At 41.1% G+C, this 13,315-nt stretch overlaps 1 protein-coding gene across 2 annotated transcripts in view; it reads left to right on the forward strand.

Annotated features, from left to right (window-relative positions):
- Positions 1–13,315, forward strand: part of LOC140246143 (cAMP-dependent protein kinase type II regulatory subunit) — a 97,864-nt gene that overhangs the window by 52,518 nt on the left and 32,031 nt on the right. For both annotated transcript variants that reach the window (XM_072325580.1, XM_072325581.1), the window contains exon 6: positions 7,193–7,257. In XM_072325580.1, coding sequence (XP_072181681.1) covers positions 7,193–7,257 — 65 coding nt within the window. The remainder of the gene's footprint in view (positions 1–7,192; positions 7,258–13,315) is intronic.

Genomic DNA, 13,315 nt, shown 5'->3' on the forward strand with positions numbered 1-13,315 from the left:
GTGGATGGCTCATATTTCTTATTTTCAGCTTTCCTTGCTCTTGACCTTAGTAATGCCTTGGTGTGATTAATCCCAGTGGTAGAAGAAGATGTCAGTCCCCACTGGCTGTGGCATGATTTGCCATATGGATGTAATTGCCATATCAGTGATTGGAGATGCCAAGCACATGCTGTCTCACAAGCACTTGGCATTCCATATCTACATTGGCTATGCCATCCTCGCAGTACGATTCAAAATATGCCAAGGAGGACCATCAACTCGACCCCTCCCCTTTCCTTTGAACCAGCCCTAGCTGGCTACTGGGTCAAGAGCACCCCAGCAACCTGGTTGGGATTTGGACAAACCAAGTCAAATGTCTCATGTGCCACTTCAATTCAAGGGAAAGGTCTGCTGTGTAATACAAGGCAGTGTGTTATTGGCGCTACATCTGGGACACTGGTAGTGGTAGCAATTAGAACCCCCTCCCTATCCAAGGAACCCATCCTCATGATCGATTTGGCAGCTTCAACGTCGTGTGATTGATGATTGCTGTAAGGTTCCAAACTGCTGTTGTCGTTGATTACCATTCGTGTGTCATTTCATGGTTGAATGCAGGCAAGGGTGCCTTCATTTTTGCGAATTGCTTCGTGCAAATTCAAAATATGCATGGTATGGAAGACATCTTCAAGTGTCATTACCAAGATCTATTGCAAAAACAAATGGTAGATCTTGTGGAACTATTAAGAAAGAAAGCTTTTCATATCTTTACTATCTTTACATATGGGTACACACTTCAATCTCGAATGCAGAGACAGTTTCTGTATTCAGTACAAATGAATGTTTAGAGAAACTAACATCGGTCCCAAATTGTTGATCATACTGCAAATGTACATTTCAACTGCACAAACCCTTCAAAAATGTAGAAGATTGTACATAATAAAAAATAAAAAAAATAAGATCCCAAAGCACAATCTTCCTGATAATAGTTATGTTTGGCAGCAAATTTCATTTATTTCAAGAAAATTGAATGATTGGTCCGACAGTCTTCCTTTCACATATGATTGAGTGATCAGTGGTGATAGTCTATGATTTGCACAGAATTGTTTAGAGAAGCAGTGTACTATAAAATTGAGTATGCACTGCACGCATGACGTGCAAAAGCTGCACTGTGTGTGATGGAACGTTGCCATCACAGAAAATACAAGTTGAAGGTTTGCACTCTCAAATTACGTTTATCGGCTTGTGTAATATAAAAGATGATGACTTTTGTTTGGGGGAATATACAGGACACAATGTTCTGCCTCAAGGTTTGCAGTCCAATTTCATGGAGGGTAGAGGTCCCACAGTAGCAATCTATAACGTTCAGATTAATTTGTAGATCCCTCTCTCACCGATTATCAACATGATGTGCTCCCCCACATACAGGATTCATGCACTTGAATGTACGACAAGAATATTGAGGATCACATTCTCCTGCTCTTCTCTCTCTTTCTCTCCTTTTCTTCCTCTCTTTGAATCTATCTCTATCCGTCTATTTGTCTGTCTGTCTGTTTGTCTGTCCTATAGCTGGTGGAGAAGATCTATTTTTGATACAGGGTTCGCATCTTTTTACATTATGTAGTACACTAAGACCCCGGGAAATAAAGTATGTATGGGCACGACACCGATGCCACATTCAACAGGTTAGGGGTACACACCATGCATCACCGAGTTTCTCCAGGGGGCTAAGAGGGATGAGAGATCGATGGATGCATACCTTTTCATTTGTTCCACTGTTGAAGCTTGGCCAATTTGTCTTGAGGTGGTCCTGTAATGAATCAGGAGGGTTTGCAAAGAGAATATGCATGTCTGTGGCATCTGATGTCCCATGGGTAAGGGGGGGGGGGTGATTCATTAGTTTTGATGAAGTTCTCATTACAAGGATGAATGCTATCCAGTAATTACCCTCAATTATGTACATTTGGTGAAAGCTTTTATCTGTTACATAGCTCTCTGCACTTGCAAGCAATTAGGGAAAATCCTAGAGCATGAAATCCATTTGCCCATTATCATTGCTGGTCTTCAGTTTTATAGTATCCCTCAGTTACTCAACCTTTCAGGTAACTTAAAATCTATTTGTAAGGGATGCTTTCTGTATGTCGAGACTGAGGTTCTAGTATCTTCTGTCGTACATAATTGAAATATCCAGATTGATTCATATGTGCTCAGAGTATCGAGATAAAAAATTTGTGCATAAATATGTATGACATTGTGCAGATAGCTTTGTGAATGACAAGCCGTCCCGTCATTCATGGTCATGGAGACAGCATCGTCAGTGAATGTGCAGGCGATTACCTATGTGTTCAGGGTTGAATATGTTACTGTCATGCAGAGATAGACTGATTAACCAGCAGCACAGGGCGGCATTCTCCTGCACAGGGGAATAATTAGCTCTGTAATAGCATTCTGTAGTGGTAGCTAAAGTAATGGGAAGGAGGAGGTCACGTCAGATTGCATGTAGAAGATCTGCTAGAGATTTGTTCCTATTACAGGAGAGAAAGGAGGCAGAAAGAGGCGATTCGTGCACAGATGCTTAATTGCCCAAACGGGGGGACGTGCCTGCGCAATTTCGAATGCTAGGAATCAGTGGGCTTCTCATTGATTATTTGTGGCATGCCGGAATAGATACGACTCCATCTGCTCATACTCGATGGGTCAAGAATCCATCTTCAACACGACACGAGGAGGCGGTCAATAGGGTGCGGACTGGACATGACAAGAAGTGTGTTGAAGGGACGTCTAGGCATTAATACCTCACATACCCGTTGATCTGAGTGCCTGCCTTCCCCTTACCTCCAGTAGCATCGTTTATAGGAGGATGCACTTGAACCTGTATTATTATACAGGATATTGTAGACCAGCTTGTCAATTTGCTCTGATCTTGGCAGTGACAGAGATTATTGCAAAATACCACTTCACCTAGAGCTAAAGTCTCTGAGTTGCAAAGGTCAGAAGTTAGGCCAGCTCTGAAGAGGCACTTCTGTTCAGAATATGATTTGCTGTACTCTTTTTATTCCTCCTCAAATGGACATCTCATAATAGTGATCTACGGCGTTGATGTAGGCAAGATACTGGAAGCTTTAATATCATACATTATAATGAGGATCCCATTGGGCATTAGAAGAATGGGACGTATACCAGATGAATCCCTGTGTTATGTCGCCAGAGAGACAAATGGAAGTATAATAGTTAATGGATAAAATTGAGTGAATGTACAATGGAACTGATAACTGAATGAATATGAAATAAATCATATATCATACAAGTTCAGATTGGTTTACAGTGGTAGTTTGTGTCATAGGGGTAAACAGAGTCTCTCTTGGATGAATACCATACAAGCACTAAAAAATCTGTAGGAAAATTGATGTTTGCAAGGTGATGTGAAAACTTTTACTTCATGTGTGTAGACACACAAAAACTTGTTAACTCTGGTGATTGCATCGCGACGCGAAAATCATTCCTGCTTGATTTTAAAAAAAAAGTATACACACACACACACACACAAAATGCAATGAATGAAAATCGCAATGATTTGTCCAGTAGGTCTGCAAGCTTGGATGCTCGGGGTCACATTCAGTTCTCTGTTTATTCGTTTTTTAAAACTCCTGTGATAATTTGTCCTGCACAGTGTGTGTGTGTGTGTGTGAACAGTGGCAAATAAAATTAATTTGTGCATCACAATGTGAAAACCGATGTCAATGTGGCCTGTCTGCAGACGCCAATGACTGACAGTCAGATAGAAATTTGACCAGCCAAACCACGCATGTCATGTGTGGCCAACAGGTGATACCCCATAGTGACAGTACACAGAAGCCTCAACCTCCAGTACCAGCACTCTGATTTTTCCCCCCTCAAGCATTTTATATTTATTAGATAATAACCTTTTCACAATACTCAAGTGAAAAGTCTTGTGAACCATTTGCCTCCCCCATATCTTTGTTTTTAATGTTTACAGTTTTAGCACAGTCATACCTAAAAGAAAATGAACAATAACACAAGATGCTGTTTCACAAAAAACAAACAAACAAATAAACATTGACAGTTATTTGTTTTCATTGTGGAAGAGATTTCGTTGTTATAGATAGTTTCATTTCATAGTCTATGAGGGCTCTAGAACCTGTGCATGTAGAAGGAAGAATCTCTGTTAAGGCCCTTCTGCCACTCAGCTTGGGATGGATCTACTTTCCTTCCCAGTAGTGATCATGTAGACAGGAATGTAGTGCAGTGCATTTCATCGGCTAGTATGTTTTCACAAGTACGTGAGACTTTCACGTCTCAGTGTGTGATGCCGTTGAGATGAGTTCCCAGTCTGAGTCATCCACGAGTATTAAGAACTGTGATGATAGCTCTGTATGCAGAGGGTCTTTCAGAGGTTGCCGGGTGATCTTTGAGGATATTGAGCTGGTTTTGTTCTACAGGCTTATCATTAAACCCTACCATGTTCGTGTGTGCGTCAAGCTCCGTGACAAACGGGCAAGGTGGGCTTACCTGTTGCCGTGGCATGGTTAATCATTAGCTTCTCGTACAACCAACAGAGCTGGTGCTTTTGTGTGCAGAAGACATTAAATTGCTTTTACAAAGTCAAATCATTTTAGGGATGGTCTTCCGCCGTCTTTCCACCATGCAACATGAAAAGACTACCACTTAATCTGCAGACAAAATGAAGCCTTGTAACTTGCTGGTCAGACAAGGCAGATCCTAATGCAATGTAGGAGAAAGCTCTCTCTGGAGTGCTCACTATCCTTGTCAATGAGGATGTGATCTCTCTGGTAGTGATGAAAGTGATATGAGGGATAATGTCTTCCCCTGTTTAATGTGGGAAGAGGCGTAGATTTTGCAAAACACAGGTTAATGATGCACAGTATTTTTTATCCATTTTTTTCTTTTTTTACTCAAAGGTATGTACAAACAGAGGTTAATGATGCACAATATGTTAAATTCTTACTCAAATGCAGATTATGTTTAAACTTTGCTGCATAAAGGGCTACATTATGTTTTGTGGGTTGCACACCACATGCTTACAGGGTATACAGAAATGAGCCCTAATACAGCTTTCTTCTCCCCTCCCCCTTTTCCCTCCCTTCCCATCCCCCTCCCTTTGCCCTTCCTTCATTCTCCTCACAACTCCTCTCTCCTTCCCTTTCTCTCTTCTTTCTATTTCCCTCTCCCTTCACTCCCTTTTGCATTACTCCTTTCACTCTCTCCTTCGTTCATCCCTCCTCACAAAGTTCTTTCCTATCCCCTCCCCTCCCCTGCCCCTGGAGCACAAACAAATCAATGCGTGCTGGAATTTCTGGCAAGCTGCAACTTCATAAAAGACGGAGTAGACAATGACATTTATGCATTGAGCAAGTTGAACGGGTGAATGCAAGGTCATGGAGTGGAACAGTCACAAAGGGTTGTGGCCGACATTTGTAGGTTAGAAACTATTTGTGTTAATTTGTCGTAATAGAGAGATAATTTGCATCTTCCAACTGGGGTCTCCACTCCATTCTTGATGACACGCCTTCACTGGTAGTTTGCAAAGTATACTATTAGCTACCCCCTGCTTGTTCACGAAATATGGGCAAATATCTACGGTCTGGTGCCATATTCCATGAGGCCGGAGGCCGAATGAAATATGGCACAAGACTGTAGATATTTCCTGTATTTCGTAAGAAAAAGCAGGGGGTAACGATTTAATCTTTTTAAGTGTAGATCTACATGAATTCTGTAGTGTTATCTCATTGGTAAAGTTACACAGGCAATCCAGGATTTCACTAACCTTCTTCTCGCTGATTTGCTCTCGTGAATGATGTTGAAATTGCCGGCTGTCTGCCATGTTGACCTACGTCTCCCGAGCTGATTATGCGCGCATACGTACACGCGCAGCTAGCTGTGTAATATCATGACCTCATATCACGGAATACGGAAAATATTCAGTGGCGGATCTGGCGCATGCACACAATATGACCTTATTCACGGAATACGGGAAATATTCAGTGGTTGGTCTGAGTAACACAGGTACTGAGTAATACGGGATTTTATCAATTACGTGATTGACCAATGAGATTACAGAATTCACGATCACTACAAGATTAACTTGGATGTGAAAGATGGCTGATTTACATACCTCATAATCTGTGCTCTCCAATCTGTTATTTTTTTATTTGAGAGAGAAAACAAACAAATTAACAAAGAAACAAACTTCTGAAATTGTAATGACTGCATCTTATGCGAATTCCAAAATCTGTAGATTATGTTTTCATAATAAGTACTTGAGTTCATGTCAGTAGTGCAACCATTGCAGACCTTTGTTATGCATTTCGGGGTTTATGTTTATCTGTCAAATATTTGTATATTACATCATTATCGAAATATGTTATTTCATTATGGAAATACAGTACAACTCGTATTTTACAGACAAAGTGTTACATTATGATTACCTGGGTAGTTGGTGATCATAAAGGGGTTCCAATCTGAAAATCTTACAATGAAGACAAGCCTTTATGCACATGTACACGAACGTACACATACACACACACTCAAAATCATTTGTGCAAATGCTGTGAGAGTAATTTTGCACATTTTTTCTCTTCCATTGATATTTATCATGATGATAATTAGAAATTATAATTTGCCCTCTTTACTGAATGCAGCCAGCACTGACAACTGCCAGTAGGCTTCATCGGCGCTGTTACAAAATAAAAGTTCTTTTACTGCTCGTTATGCCGTTCGGCATGTACAGTGTAGGGCAACAACGAAGGTTCTCCACCTCTGCCTGTCCAGGGCCAGCCAAGTCACCATCCCCCAAGTCTGGTTCAGGGTCTTCAGCACATTCTGCACAGTTCTTCGCCAGGTGTTCCTGGGCCATCCATTGCAGTAGCGGACAATAACTGCATTATTTCTACCCTACAAACATGACAGCTAATTAGCTGTTCCCTTGATGTTTACTGTTATTATCATAACGTATCATTAACTTAAGTTAATTCCTGCGAGGCCCATTTTTTTATTCTGATGCAATCATCATACATGCAGCGACTCAGTTGTTGGTGCAAGGTGCAGTGCATAATCCTATTATGCCCACCCCAGTGCAACATGCAAAATGTGGCCTACAGTACAAAGCCTTTCCACAGGAAGTATTTCTTCCCTCATGTAGTAACTCTTGTTCAATGTTTTTTTCTCCTCTTTTCAGACAACTCCTGGCGACCACGTCATTGACCAAGGAGATGATGGTGACAACTTCTACGTCATTGACACGTAAGTCCCTTGAGATTTCATTTATCGCCTTTTGGTGTGGTGCTAACCCTCGCCAAGAAGGGCCCTGTTAGCAAGGTTTTTAACTCATTCTCATCAGATGTCTCCTCAGGAGACCGTTTGATGGGTTGAAGAAAGCAAAAACAAAAACAAATCTCGGAGCGCTTGCATTGCTTGATGCAATTCATGTAGTCTCAAAAGCTCAGACCTGTCGTTATTTTTTCTCCTGAGTTCCAACACCTCACTGCATATACGCGAAATGGTATGTCATCTGAAGTTGGTTTAAAGTGAGGAATGAATGGATATCACATCCCCCTCTGTTTGTGATGGATAGAGAGATGGACAGACAAACAAGCTGACAGACAAACTGACAGACAGAAATAGGGCCTCTATGAGTTCCTGGAAGCTGTGAATCTGAACCCATGCAATGCAAAGCATTCATATATATCTCCTGGAATGAGACGATGCAAGTGCAGCATGAAACAAGAACATCTAAACTTTCTTCCTCTCCTGGCAAGGGATTTGCATAGATCCCGTTCTTCAGGCGTAGGAGAAACAAAGGCAATGAGAGAGTCAGAACAGAGGTTGCAAGACGCCCAGACTAAGGACAAACTTGATGCAGTGGACAGTAAGAGGAAGATCCCCCTGGCTCTGCCATATCAAGTATAGTGTTAGGGGAGCTGAGCAACAAGTTGTAAAAGCTGAACTAAGACTGCGTACATGCATTAAATTTCTGGCTTGAAGGGAGATTGTTTGTTCGTATTTATTTGTACCTTTGAGGTGAGTTTTTAATAAGTCAAAAGTTGTGAAAAGTTGTGTATCAGTACTGAAAATTACATGCTGTGTCAAAGTGTAGTTAATGCAGCTCACTTACCTACTAACATATATCTAAAACATCTTCCATTCTCTTTCTCTCAAGTATTACCATGCTTATGTTATCGGTATATGCAAATATCACAACTTTTTAAAGATAGTATTGCATATCTTGTCGCAATGTGCTGTACAATGTCGCATACTGCAAACAGTGCAGGCAGCAAAAGTAACAGAAGTACTGAGTAGGGTCAGCAGCAGAGAAATTAGTAACAGTAAATTTCTCAATGATGCCATCTCACTGTCTTGAATTATGTTTAATCAGGAATGACACTTGCACTTGTGCTGTACAATCAACACTAAGGTTTTTTTTTATAAAGAAAAGTAACATCAGTGGTCTGTCTCATTGGATTCTCTGCAGCAGCTGTGCTGAATGCGCCTAATATTTTTCTCGAGGTCCATCTAAATCTCTGGGAGGAGATTGCATACACAAAGTTGAAATGTGCAAGTGCAGAAACCTTCCTCGGCTACATTTGGGTGTTTCGTTAAATCCCGCCATAGTCAAGAGCACCAACACACCGTGTGTAAAGCGACACCTGCTGCTGTATTCCTGCGGATTCCCGAAATCCTTTTGGAGAAGCGATGATGCCATGTTGCAGGGCAGGCACTGACAAGGACCACAATAGGACTTAGCAATGAGAGAAGTTTGGGAAGATGTAGATTTGTGGTTCGCTGAGCCGTCTCCTCATCTCACTTCTTCCTCCTCACTGTGGATGATATTGCTGAGGGATTTCATCGCCATGGCAACCCTCCGTCTGACGGTAATTCAAAACCGGACCCCGCATGCATCAACAGTGCGCTCCTTTTCTCATGCACGCTGACACTCTCTCTTTGCGGTCCCAAGCAACTGGCAGCGCCCCTTTTGTCATTCCTGTTTTTCCATTCTCACCATCTTGTTCCCAGCTACCCTTTCATGAAGGGTCATGAAGAGTGACTCTGGGTGTTCTGTTACACTTCCTGGAGGATTGGATGTGCTGGAGTGAATCCAGCCATTTTAACCATCAGGTTTAGCAAATATAGTTTGTGGATGTAGTTGCTTGGGAAAGCATCTCTCCCATTCTTGGAGCCACTACCCAGGTAAACCAGAGCTTCTGCAAAAAAAAAAAAAAAAAAAAAAAAAAAAATCAAAACAAAACTCACACGTACACACTCCAAAAAACAACAACAACCACTAAATGAAACAATGATGGACAATGTGAAAAGAAGGAGGGGGAGTGACGATGGAAATGGATGTTAGCAGCAAGAGATGAAAATGATAAGGAGGAGAAGAATAAAATGGAGACAAGAAGAAAAATGATGGGAGAGTGAGACATTTTACTGTAGTCAAGAATTTTTTTTCTTTTCTTTATCCTGTATGTGGGATCCAGCTTTTCCTCAAGCACTTTGAGGCATTAGATAATTGTGTAGGGTGACTCAAGTTGGAATCGAGTCAATCAATCATGCATTGTGCCTGATTTTAATTCTGTCCTTGCTCAGCGTCTAAACATATCCAGGATGACCGAAGCATGGCAGACCACTTTGCTGAATGCAGCTCGTTCCTATCAATACCTTGTCACTTTACATATCGTGGAGACATCATTTGTGAGTTGCAGAGAAATTCTTGATGTTTTTTTTTTTTTTTTTTTGTATTTTGTGACCAAAGTGATTGTGTCATGACCTATTGATTGTCAGTATACACAACAACAAGAGCAGCAACAAGAACAAGAGCAGCAACAACAACAACAACAACAAGAACAATAATAACAACAACAACAACAACAACAGTGAGTGTGCAAACTAAAGTAAAAGGAATTACAAAAAAAGAATGTTCAGCAGAGCTCAAGGTGATGAAATTGCCTCAAGGAAGAGCTCCCTGTGCTGGGGAGTCACAGCATCTCGTTCAGGTACCCCTGATCGATGTGGTGGGGGCAACAATTGCAGATAGCATCCAGATGCTGGTTGCATGAGGAACGAGATGGGACCATGGCATTTGGAGATTGAAAGAGGGAGAATGGCTGTATGTCATCGTTGCAACGGGGAACGTTCAGAGAAGATGAAATGGAAGAGAGAGTGACCTACAGACTTCCCTAAAAGGAAAGTTGTGGGAGGAGGCGGAGCAGGAGTCGAGTGGGGAAACCGGTGGGAGGCCAACAGGAGGATGAAGGTGTAGGTGCGTGTTGTCTACGCAGATATTTTTTTCGAATTATTTTCACCTAATGCTCCCTTCACTCTATGGCCATTGAGACAGACTACGAAAATGAGCGACATTTAAATGAAAGAAGAAGGTCCACAGAAAATCACACACTGGAATGCAATGACTTCCAACTCCTTACAGTTCGCTCTGATGATTTGCAATGAGAATGCTCCTGATTTTTTTTTTTTTTTTTCAATATTTGTCATGCGACCTTCGCTCACTGTCTGTAATCCCTCTGACAACCACACAAGAAACCTGTGTCCAGCTGCTAGGGCTGTTGCTATGTACCACAGCAGTAGTCACTGCAGTAAACTACCGAGGTAATTGCATTGCACGTAACAATAAAAAGTCACTATTTCCATGAACTTCACGAATGTGTGTTTCATTGTGAATGGAACGCTCAAGCGTGGCATTTTTTTTCTTGTGTTGCCAATTTGCTTTCCCTGCAAAAATGGGCCAAGCGTCGTGGAGGAAGATCAGCTTCTTTGCATCTACAAGAAATGGGAAGAGGAGTCTTGGATGGTTGATTGTGGTAAACCCATCAGTTTTGAGTCACAAATTCACGAGTGATGAATTGCTACCGCTTGAAAGATTACCACCCTGGAATCATGCACTTGTTACCCTTGTTTCCCAGGGTCCAGGGTTGTTTTTCTTTTCTTTTCTTTTTTCTCAGAAATTTTGCATGACACCGTACCTATCACACAAATAATGGAATGCTGCCAGTTACCTTTTAGCAGCAGATAAAGCATGGAAATTTTGCCACAAGTCTGTTTTACTCATTTTACTGTACTTGCATTGCACTGTCTATGGCCAGAGCTTATATAGTATTGTGTCAGCCATTAGTTTTGCCTACCGATATTTTCACAAATGATGAGGTCAGGGACATTTTCGTGAGATGCTGTTTTCGCATATGGACGCTGAGGCTATCGTAAGTGCACTTACCCTAGTGCATGGTGACATTTTCGTGTGTTGTTAAATTCGCAGTCAAATTGTGATTTGCGAATTTACGAAAATTAAACCTTCGCGACCTATATTTTTTTCTCTCTCCAGTGATGGGGTAGCATTGACATTCATTGAAGAGACAGGGGAAGTCTGTACTCCATCAATCTGATGTACCTAATTTGAGAAAATGAACCAATCTAATTGCAACCCAGTTTGTCCTCAAGTACTACTACTACTTCAAAAAAAAAGGGGGGGGGGGAGGGGAACCTGGTCGAATGAGTTTCTTAATTCAGAGAGAAAATATGTAGCTGTCATCCTGACTAGGTTCGCTCCTTCATCATCTGGATGTAGACCTTCTTCCTCATTCTTATCATCTTCCTTTTCTCACTTTTTTTTTCCTTTTCTCATTTCCACCACTTTTTTTTTCCCCATTAATCTCAATCACCTTGTTGTGTATTAATCATGTTTGTATGCAAGTACCTACTGTAAGCTTACTACTACTGTACATGTCCACTTCTATAATGAAGTTGCCATTGCAATTTCTTACTTTTCCTTTCTTGGTCACTATCTTTCTCCATCAGAATGACACATTGTTTATGTCTTTCATACTTTTTTTTTTGTTTTGTTTTCTTGAACCATTTATGGTATTGGAAAAGGCCTTAGGTGTATTTTATTTCTTTATGCCTAATGCATCCAGTTATGTATAGGTTCTTTTGTGAGTCTGTGTACACAACATGCACTCTTTACAGTCTTATCCATCATGCTGGCACAACTTCTAAAATTTTGCTTCTACCCATTCATCAATAAACAATGTGAACATGTAGCTACCCTTGCCTATTCCACTGTTCAAAAATCACAAAAGAGTATGACGATAAAAAAGATGCAGAATACTTGAAGTATACCGACTGCGAGCTGTTCAAAAGAACCTTGAACGCCTCTGATTATGGATGCGGAACTTGATCACACAAATGCGCAAGCTGTTGAAACCATCAACTGGTGTGCATTTACACAGCAGCAAACCCTGTATACATAGATACATAGTTTCATAGGAGGCAAACATGATATTGGCTCATTGTAGGATCAATACCACATATTGTGAAGTGGTCGACAAGTCACCTCAGTTTTGTGGTCACAGGGAAACTTTTGCCAACTTAAAGAATTATGATAGTGTCCTTTATTCACTCAGTAGAGCACTGTGCTATGTTTGAAGAGAAACACTGTGTGGCATCCCTCTGCCCAAATCCTGTACTTTGAGCTAAATGATATCTCTCATACCCCTTTCAGGTAATCGCGGTTCAATTATCCGCATCCAAATAATGCGGATGAAGTAGTCAAAATCGCGTTCATATATCCCATGAAGTGCGCACTACTTTTACGAGCACCCGTTCATATTATAATGGTGCGAAGGACGGAGTTATTTGTCATGGTTACGGCGCACGCCTCTATAATGACGTAATGTTTCCGGTGAATATCCTCACGTGTATGCACACCTCTCGCGCGCTCAAGCTCAGCAATCAGCGGTTGTGCGGGAAATCGAGTGACCTTTGACCGAACTGTGGAATGTTAGTGCGGATAAGTCGTAAAACGCGTTCATGTATTCTCGATCTACTCCTTATGCTGCAATTATGCGCATAATAGCAGCATCAAAATAATGCGCACTTTTCTACTCCTCTCCCGTTCATGTAATCGAAATTTTACGACTTTGTGCTCCTATTATCCGCATCCACGATTACCTGAGTCATAACCTCAAAAGTACAGGAAATCTGTCAGTTGACAATCGGTTCATATTTGCAGAGTTACACACTAGATTCATTCGATATCACTTGCTTTGGTTCAGGTCTCCAAATGCTGGTGTTCTTTTCCATTAAAAAGGATAGTTAAAAAAAAACAACAACAAGAAGGTGACAAACAAAAACCCTACAGAAGGTTGACGCTGGTGCAAATTGAACTGAACAAGTATTGAATAATGAATAAAATTTGAAATACTGAAGTTAATGTGGAGTAGATAAATTATGTGAGACAAGGCAATCACGTAATGAAGATGAACTGCAGGTATTCAAAATGTTTTTCTCACTG

This window comes from Diadema setosum, chromosome 2 (genome assembly GCF_964275005.1).
Source record: "Diadema setosum chromosome 2, eeDiaSeto1, whole genome shotgun sequence".
NCBI lineage: Eukaryota > Metazoa > Echinodermata > Echinoidea > Diadematoida > Diadematidae > Diadema > Diadema setosum.